Source organism: Mastomys coucha, unplaced genomic scaffold (assembly GCF_008632895.1).
Source record: "Mastomys coucha isolate ucsf_1 unplaced genomic scaffold, UCSF_Mcou_1 pScaffold8, whole genome shotgun sequence".
NCBI classification, from domain to species: Eukaryota; Metazoa; Chordata; class Mammalia; order Rodentia; family Muridae; genus Mastomys; species Mastomys coucha.
This window is the reverse complement of record NW_022196914.1, coordinates 21,250,134-21,260,309: the sequence shown is the minus strand read 5'-3', so window position 1 is coordinate 21,260,309 and position 10,176 is coordinate 21,250,134. Positions and strand designations below refer to the sequence as shown.

Here is a 10,176-nt window from a genome sequence, read left to right as displayed (position 1 = left end):
AAAAAAAAAAAAAAAAAAAAAAAAAAAACAAAAAAAAAACCCCACCAAATAAATAAAAAATAAATAAATAAATGGGGATTCTATATATGAGTAATGCCTACTACTGTCTTCTGCCCTCCCTGTTTCTTATATAAGAAAGTTTTCGGGGCTGGTGAGATGGCTCAGCAGGTAAGAGCACTGACTGCTCTTCCAAAGGTCCTGAGTTCAAATCCCAGCAACCACATAGTGGCTCACAACCACCTGTAATGAGATCTGACGCCCTCTTCTGGTACGTCTGAAGACAGCTACAGTGTACTTATTTATAATAATAGACAAATCTTTGGGCTCGAGCAAGCGGGGTTGACCAGAGGTCAAGCAGCGAGCAGAGGTCCTAAAGTCAATTCCCGACAACCAGATGATGGCTCACAACTATCTGTACAGCTACAGCATGTACTCATATACATGAAATAAATAAGTCTTTAAAAAAAAAAAAAAGAAAGTTTTCAGTGTTTCTAAATGTTATACTTGACCATGTGTTTTACTTGCTAGAAGGGGTCATGGCTATGTGTGTAATAAATTACCTTAAATGCCAATCCCTAATCTCATAAGTTTGAGATGACGAAACCCCTGCTCTTTCCAGGAAGGGATATATTTCCGCCTTCTCTGTCAAAGTTGTACTTTTCTATTTTTTTAAAGCCTTGCTTAGAGCTCCTAGGAATAATAGGAAAATGTCACATTTATGATGTTAGTAAAGATCACCTAACTTTTTTATTAATACTTATCGAGGGCTAATATTAATAAGTAGTTGTAAATTGAATATTTACAGATCTACAAGGATATCCATAAAGAGAATGTGCAACTAGGATACATTAGTTAAGAACATTATGTCAATTTCAGATATAAATTTTCCTGCCTTTTAACATGATATATCGTTTTGTCATAAGATCAGATTTCAAATGCTAACACTTGTTATTTCAGAGTAACTGTAAAAGTTTAAACACTAGCATTAAAAAAGACTAACTCCACAAATTGACTTGGGGCCAACAGAAAGGAACCATTTTGAGTGGGGAGATGGTGCCCCTAGAGGAAGAGCCAGCCAGCACCCAAAGTTGTCCCAGGCAATGCCCCCTGGTGGCCATGGTTTTCTGGGAGTGGCGCCTGCAGCAAGTTATCTAAACTAGATAACTACCTGTCTGTAAAACAGTACCTTTTAATGACAGATTATTTTTCTTCTGCTTCCAGAAATGAGCATAAGCAGCAGAAGAAACTATCAAGGCTAGCTTTTCCCCCTGATTCCTCAAGAATAAGGATGAGTGCTAATTTCAATGCATGCTTCTTCAATTGGGAGAGAAAAGAAGGCTTTGGTGTGGAAAAAGTATGAGGCCAGAACAGAATGAAGAGCGGACTTTAAACCACAGTTATCTCTCAGTACACATGAGGCACTAGTACCAGGAGTCCCAGGATATACAAAACCCACAAAAGCCTAATCTAGCTCTGTATTTAAAATGGTGCAGCATTTGCATAGGACCCATGCAGTCATCCAGTCATCCTGCATACTTTATTTATAGGCAAGGTTTTGTTTTGTATCCCAGCCTAGCCTTGACCTTACTAAGCAGCCCAGGCTGGCCTCAAATTTGCATCAGTCACCATGCCTCAGCCTCCCCTCCAGTGCTGAGATCACAGGCATTTGTCACTGTGCCTGGCCACCCTGCTGACTTAACCACCTCTAGATTACCTATGATACCAAACACAAGGGTATATACTCCATAAACAGCAGTTCTGATGTTGCATTGGTTTTGTAGATGCAACCTTCTTTCTCTTCTAGAAATTATTTTATTCTTCTAGAATTATTTTCTATCTGAATTTGGTTACCTTTGGCAATGCAGGACTCAGAGATACAGGGTTAATATGATATTTTAAAAGAATACATCACAAAATCCTGCTTTTCTCTCACTAGTGCCCCGCAGGTACTGAGAGATAACTGTGGTTTAAGTTGTCTTCATTCTGTTCTGGCCTCACACTTTTCCCACTACAAAGCAGCCTTCTAGGTTTCTAGACCCTTTGCCTCTGAGATATACACACACACACATATATATATATATGTATATATATATATATGTATATATATATACATATATACATATATATATGTATACATATATATACACACACACACATATATATATATACATAGAGTGCTCTCTTTAGGGTGTGCCAGAAGCAAAGTCCTCAACTTGTGTGTGTGGAGCCCCAGGTTTGATCCTGATAACTGAGGACAGATAGAACAGTGACAGCGTCAGAGAGACATGGAACACAGAGAGACAGAGACACAGATGGACCTCACTGCACTGCTCTGTACATTTGCGAGGCTTTGAATAGAGATGCGAAAGAAAAGATAATCATATCACTGTCCTGTGTGCTTCGAATTTCATTTTTTCCCCTTCTGCTTTTCATTTTTGTGTTTTAAGACAGGGTCTAACTCTGTATATTAGGCTGACCTTACACTCAGGGCAAGCCTCCTGTCTTAGCCTCCCAAGTACTAGGATTGCAGGCATTAGCCACATTCCCAGTGTAAATTCAGTTTTCAACTTCAATCCAGATTATATACATGGGATGAGGAGAATTTATGTGTGATTGATAGAAATTCTGAAATCACATGGCATTCTTTGTGTGTCACCTGTTGGGTAGAGAGACTTCAGAGGTTTGCTGACCTGTGTAGGACACTACTGTTGCCCTTGGTTACATGCCAGCACTAGAGAGTGAGACCCTATTGCTGAAGACATCATACAGTGAATGATCAGAGAGTTGCTGACCTTTGAATGACTTAAAAAGACAAGTCTAAGATGTCTTGAAAACAGGAAGACCTGGCTGGTGGCTCAAGCTGGGATTGTATACTTACACACCAGCTCTGTAATGTGTGGGTATGGGCAGGCTGCTTATCAGCTCTGTAACCTCCCAGAAGACGCCATTCTAATGACCTGACAGGATCATTAGGAACAGAGCTAAATCCATGTAACGTTCAGGAGTGTGGGCATCTTTTGATACGCACAGGGGGTGGGTTCTAGGCTCCCTTGTAAGCACTGCAATCTGAGAACGCTCAAATATCTTATATATGTGTACATGGCCTGGGTACATTCTCTATATACATTATCTCAAAATTACTTAAAATGCCCAATACAGCATATATACTTATGCCCAATACAGTATATATACATAACTATTACACTGTATTGTTTAGTAAACAGCAACAGGAAAAAAGTCCTGAGTATATGAGTACACTTAAATACATGAAAAACATGTTTTCCCTCTGCTGACAGTTACATATGAGACCATGAGCAGTGGACAGATAGGGATGCATGCTCTTGTGTCTGCTATATTTATACATGATTATATATAGATACATGAGTCAACCCTGGATACACTGTATCCTAAAGCTGGGGACTCTGGCAAAGACACTGAGCTCACCATGTGATCTTCAGCCCCCCTCGCCCGCTCGCTCGCTCACACAGATAGGCTCTTCACTGCATATGCTGACCAGGCTGACTCAATGCAAGTCACACTGTCCAGAGGCTCTGGGAAACTGAGAGACACTAGGAACTAAGAGGCTGCAGGAAGCATACCACAAACCGGTGGTTACCTTGTCCCATGGCTAAGGGACCTATTTAAAAACAAACAACAACAACAAACTCTACCTACAAACTCAAAGCTGGAGAACTGTGGCTGGGTGCAAAGCCTTGGGTTCTGGGTTCTGCGGGTTTTGTTTTTTCAAGTAGAGCGCACCGATGACTCTGAAGATGCTGTTCCAAGTGAGCCACATCTATGTCCTGATTGACAAAGTCATTCACCATGTCCAAAGGACACCTAGGATTCCCTTCCAGTCCAGAAAGCAGGCTTCACTCTGACTTACATGGAAGAAATAACTGTTCTCACAAGTTCTCCCAAATGTAATCATTTCTGTATTAATTAAGATAAAGCTTTTTTTTTAAAAGCAAAAATGAAATCCATACTCTTATGAGGAGAAAATTAAAAAAGAAAAAAAATTAACTTACAATAACTTGTCTGAAGGATTCCTGGTCGCTGATTGTCTTGTCTTCTGTACACCCAGACTGATTCAAGTAATGGTAGTTTTCTGGCAAAGATAAATAAAATTCTTCTACAGAAAGACAAAGAAAGATGCGACGTCAGTACCCAGCTGGTGTAACTCACAAAATTCAGAAGATGTCGTTGTAATTTACCTGAGTACACTGGAGACTATATTCTGGTTTTAATAACTAGAGCATACACACAACAATATTCTCTTAAATGACCACACACCAAGATGCTGGTAGAGTTACTTTTTTAAATAATCCCAGGGAAATAAAAACAACTTCATTAAATTAAACAGAATCAGAGAAAACAAATTAATGAGGTTCTTGCTTTACTGCTTCCTTTTAAAAGCCAAACATTTAGGGTTAGAGATGGTTAAGTGGGAAAGGACTTGCTTAAGGCATGTAAGCTCTAGGCCCGCCTTCTAGTAGGACAAAAAAAGAAAAAAGAAAGAAGCTCAAACTTAGAAATGAGTTGCACTTAGGTGTGTTTCAAAAGTGTAACTATTGCCTAGGGAGATGGCTCAGGCAAGTAGCCAGGGTTCAATCTCCTGATCACACATAAAACATCATGGGGAGGGCTGGAGAGATGGCTCAGTGGTTAAGAGCACTGGCTGCTCTTCCAGAAGTCCTGAGTTCAATTCCCAGCAAGCATAAGGCACCCCACAACCATCTCCAACGCCAGGGAATCTGACACCCTCAAACACCAGTGCACATAAAATAAAAAAATAAATAATTTTAAAAAATCATGCAGGACAGCGAGTTTGTAATGCCAGGGCTTGCTGGCCAAGCAGCACAGATTCAATGGCAAGCTCCAGGCTCAGTGAGGGATCCTGTCTCCAAAGATAATTCAGAGAACAACTAGGGTACCTCTGACATCACCTGCTGGCCTCTACCCACGAACATACTAACGTGCACATGTGCAAAAATACAGATACACATGTATCTACAAAGAAACACATAACATGCATGCACACACACAGATACACATGCAATATGGACATGTACATATGTACACATACACACTGAAGTAAAGCCCCTTGCATTACATTATATATTGCTCACAAATACCCACTAAATTCAAAGTGTCCTAAGGTTACAAACAGTGCGAGGTTTCTCTGCTGCTAGTTTTGCCCCTGTGCTGGTTGGATCCTTAGACGACCTCGGCTGGCATCTCTGGTATGCTCCAGGCACACATTTCACTGCAACTGGTGGACATCACGGATTGCTGAGGTGCCCTGCCATGCGCAGTGTGCTTTGAGCGGGAGACAAGGTGCCACCCACCCATCTCTGCTGAAGCTGCTCAACACTCACCTCGCTCTCCCTGATCCAGCCCTGCCAGCAGTGCATAGAATATGTGATAATTCCTCTCCCCAGGATTTTGCCTCACTACTCGGTTCTGTGAGGAGAAACCAAATTTATAGATATGTTCTAAATGTTTTTTTACCACTTAATACAAAACAATCTCTGAAAATTGTTATAGGAAAACTGTGAACTGAGTCATGGCTACTTACTTTTTCTAATAAATCTTCATGAGAAAAGTAATGGACGGTCAAGGAAGAAAACAGACAGGGACAGTCAAGGAGATTGGAAGGGGGCTGTGCGCTAGTCTGGAATCTTGAGTTATGGTTCCCTCATCTACCTATGTTGCTGCTACTAGCACCAAAAGACATCAAACAAGCAAAGCCACTTTACCTAAACCCAGTCCCAATGCTATGGGGCCCAACCAAACAGCTAGTGCTTGGTGACTGCTCCAGGACAGACATGGCTTGAATGTACCCCAAAGGCCACGTGGAGAGTCCTTGGTCTAAGGTATGAGGGTGGAAGAGCCCTCCTACAAGGTGGGGCCCAAGGGAAGGTGGCTAGGTCATAGCTACCATAGTTAAGCTAACGCTGATCTTACAAGCACATCCATTTCTTGAGACTAGACAGTCAAGAGTGGAGTCTAGCCATCTTGGTTCTTTCTTCCTCTTATTCCCTAGCAAGTGCTCTTAATACATGCTCCCTCTATGACGTCATCTACCATGCTAGATGGTTTGTACGAGAGCCTGAACACACGCCTTATTAATATCTTAGCTCAAACTGTGACCTAAGATAAAGCTGTTTTTATCTTTATTGTTTGTTTGCTTATTTATTTAATTTATTTTTAATTAAGTTATGTTTCTCTAGGCAGAGTTTCTCTGTATAGCCTTGGTTGTCCTGGCACTCACTTTGTAGATCAGGCTAGCCTCCAACTTAAGAGATCTGCCTGCCTCTGCCTCGCAAGTGCTGGGATTAAAGGCATGTATCACTACCATCTGGCTTAAAGCTATTTTATTTTATTTTATTTTTTTGTTTTTCAAGACAGGATTTCTCTGTGTAGCCCTGGTTGTCCTGGAACTCACTCTGTAGACCAGGCTGGCCTCGAACTCAGAAATCCACCTGCCTCTGCCTCCCAAACGCTGGGATTAAAGGCGTGCACCACCACTGCCCAGCTTAAAGCTATTTTTTTTTTAAAAAAAGGCGAAACTTGATAGATAGGCTTTTTTCTATCAAGTATCCAGTCAGACATTACATTATAGCAACAGAAATCAGACATCAAACAAGCACAGTGACTAATAAGTGATTAATCTAGACTATGGGCGTAATACAAGACATTTCCAAAGGAAAAAAAATGATCATTTATCTTGTAAAGTAATTAATAGGCCAAATGCAATAACATTAAAGAAAAAGGAACCCTTGAACTAGGGAAATAAGTATTTCATGTTCTTTTGGGGCCCTTACAACAAGAGAGCAAAATTTTCACTGTCAGGGCCAAATGCAAAGACAACCATGAAACGAAACAGGATACAATCTACAATTCTTCCGCCCTGAATATTTCCTTTCTGGCAGATGTTCAGTTGAACAAACTTCCCAAAGCGACTGGAGTTGTTGTTGTATACTGTCTTCGCATTGCCAAATGCTTCCATGATTGGGCTGTGGACAGAGGACAAGAGAGCATCACTCAGGGCAAATGCTATTACACACAAATGTAAGGAATCTGCAGCTCAGGGCCCAGCCTGACTCTGTTTATTTAAAGAAGAGCTGGCTTTTCTAAACACTTGCTGAAATGGGTTTTCCTGGAGATCTCCTTGAATGTGAATAAGAAGATGGTTAGCTGCACTGCCTAGCTAAGGGGGCCACATGACTCAGCTCTGCACAAATGAACTTGGTTGATGCAGTACCCAGGAGTTGCATAGAAGCGCCCCCATCTAAGATCTGGAAAGCCCTCCATGCTGGGCCTGCCTCTTGTTTGCATCATGGCCTGGAGGTGATTAATTTAACATCTCCCAGATGATTTCCAACTGTTAAAGGGAGCCAGGCTAGACCAAGGATGTAACCGGCAGGGCCAGATGCTGTTGTCAGCTTTCAGAGCACTCTGTCCCTACTGAAACTACTCAGTGCAGCCTCTGTTGTTTAAAAGTTGCCAGAAACAACACAAGTGAGCATGGCAGGGTCCCAAGGAAATTATTTACAAAGAACGCTGGAGAAGGCAGATGAAGGGGTCTGAAAAATGGAAGGTGATGACCCTTGCTACTGAGTTATATACTAGAAGCAGGGTTAAAAACTAAAGGCAAGCACACTTAAGTGTAATTTATGTGTATGCATGTGTATGTGTGTACAAGGGTATGCATGGTACTTTAGACCTTGAAAATGCTAAGCAAGCATTTTACCACTGAGCTGCAATTCCAACTGAAAACAAAACAAAACTGCAGGGTATTATACTAGGCAGCAGTTTTGCTGACCCCAGGACCACTCTCTGCATCTGGTGTCTGTAATGTTTCTATTGGTACAACCAGACAAGCTGTACCATCAATTAGACACCAAGTGAGTCTGTAGATGATACCCAGCCACAAAGCCCTCTGCAGTTCCAAGGATCATGGCTGGGTACTGCTTGCTGATCTGTCCCATGTGAGGCTGTGCAAATGCCCTGTGCTCACCAATAGCGCATTTCTCTCTCTGAATGCTACAGCAACTGGGCTAGTGTGTGTCTGAGAGCTTCAATCAGCAGCTAAAGTCAGCCTGCTTCTCAGAACCATGAAGTACCACCTATAATGGCCTGACAGGGAAGGACGGGAGGGAGGAAGGATGGATGGACCCAGAGATGCTTCTGCCATAGCAGGGGTTGCTGAAGGTTGCAGGAAGTGCTGGGTTCATTATCAAGACCATTTCTTTTTGGGAGGGGCAGGAGGAGCAGTAGTGGTAGGAGGTGAGGCAGAGGCTCACTACATCAGCCTTCCTAGCACGGAACTCTCTAGGGCCAACTGGCCTTGAACACAGAGATCTGCCTGCCTCTGCCTCCCCCGTGCTAGGATGAAAGGTGTGCAGCTGAGATCTCTTAATGAAATCCCAACAAGCAAGCTGGAAAGAGAAATAGGCCAACTAATTTTAGTTATTTGGCTCCAGAAGGAGAGCAAGCCCTTTGGCCTGGAAGGCAGAAAAGCGATGCGCTACCTGCTTTGGAGGATGGCTTGCTCAACGCTGGATGTCTTCTCCTGCAGGCCCAAGTCCAAAGAATGCTGGCTGACGACAGACAGGAACTTGAGGATCAACTTGGTGCTTTCCGTTTTCCCAGCCCCACTTTCGCCACTGAAAGACAAAACACACAGTTTTGGTTTCTAAAGAAAGATGCATTCTTGAAACAACTAACTTTGTCAAGGGCACTACATTCCTTAAAACAAGTAAGTGTTTTAAGTGGACAACAGGGAGAATGGAGTTCAAATCCCTGTTCGCTGGACCAGGAGGAGGGCTCCGTGGCTAAGGGTACTTGCCACCAAGCCCAATGACCTGACTTCACTCTTAAACACACATGATACAAAGAAAAAAACAGGTGCCCACAGGTCCCTCTGACCTCCACAAGTCTGCAACAGCATGCATGCTCTCCTCTGACACTCAAATAAGAAATTCAGTTTTAAAACTCCCTGTTGCTCTGAGTTGCATGGAAACAGAGGTCCTTTCTCCTGCAGGCTGGTTTATTTCTGACCTCCTGTATGCTGCTTTTCAAGAGAGACTCAGGAGATAGACTGTTCAAATAAGGGGAGCCCTGCACATGCAAGAATCTTTACTTTGTCTTCTTCCCAAGCTACGTCCCCATCTCCAACAGCACCTGCTGAGGTGGGTACCCGCTGGGTGTGTGTTAAATGAATGGGCACAGTCACAGTCCTCTGGAGGAAACAATGGGCATTAGAAGGAGACCAGTGTTCAGAAGGATGAAGCCTGTACTACATGACAAGCCACCAGCTATTCTGAGAGGGAAATAGACAAGGGCTGAGTGCCTGGCTCAGAGCTAAACACCACTTGATTTCAAAGTCCCATGGATGTTTTGCACTTAGAAGCTGGTAAGGGAAAGTGGACAAAGCACTTTAGACAGAGGGGACCAATGGGAGAAGCAAAGGACACCTCAGCTATGATGTCTGCCAAGTATAAGGCTGGCATAGAAAACAAAAGGATTCTGGGTAAGATACAATGGAGCAAAAGCAAGAAGGCAGGCAAGGTGGTATGGGAAGATGCGGCCCATGCCTGGTGAGTGTGCTGGGTCCATTAGCATCACCTTACAAAGAAAAGCACTTGAGAGGATACACCAGAAAGACTGAAGGGTCCCTACAGCTATCTCCTTCAGGCCCAGCTATTACCTAGGCTCATGGTTGCTCAGGTCCTGGGCACATGCAATACAACCAGGGATGGGAAGGAAAGCATGAAAGACTTTTGGAGGAGGAGCCCAGTCTATTTGTGTAAGGCTCGCTCGATGCTCAGCAAATACCCTGGGGGAGGCTGGAGGAAGCAAGAAGCCAGCAGACAAGGAAAGCAAAGCAGAAGGTATGAGCATGGCTGACAGAACATCGGAGACAGATAGGAGACTGCTTGGTAGAAGACTGACTGGAGCCCCTGAGTTCTCTAAGTTCTGTGCATGCCAAGGTATGGGGCTCTTAAGGAAGGCTGCCGGGAACATGGTAAATGGATTAAATAACCAGTTACATTTAATAAAAAGAGGAGATGACTCAGATGACAGACACCCCTGAAGCCAGGCTGGGTGTCTTGGGCATTCAGTGAATATCTGTTGTTCCAGGCCCATGAAAGGCACTTCATCCCCTTT

General features: G+C 43.1%; 1 protein-coding gene across 1 annotated transcript in view; it reads right to left on the bottom strand.

Annotated features, from left to right (window-relative positions):
• Myo10 (myosin X) overlaps window positions 1-10,176 on the bottom strand; it is a 201,052-nt gene that overhangs the window by 85,502 nt on the left and 105,374 nt on the right. Inside the window, exons 5-9 of the mRNA XM_031360245.1 lie at window positions 8,538-8,672; window positions 6,895-7,019; window positions 5,579-5,592; window positions 5,379-5,463; window positions 4,029-4,132 (exon numbers count right to left, since the gene is read on the bottom strand). Of these exons, the coding sequence (XP_031216105.1) occupies window positions 4,029-4,132; window positions 5,379-5,463; window positions 5,579-5,592; window positions 6,895-7,019; window positions 8,538-8,672 (463 nt within the window). The remainder of the gene's footprint in view (window positions 1-4,028; window positions 4,133-5,378; window positions 5,464-5,578; window positions 5,593-6,894; window positions 7,020-8,537; window positions 8,673-10,176) is intronic.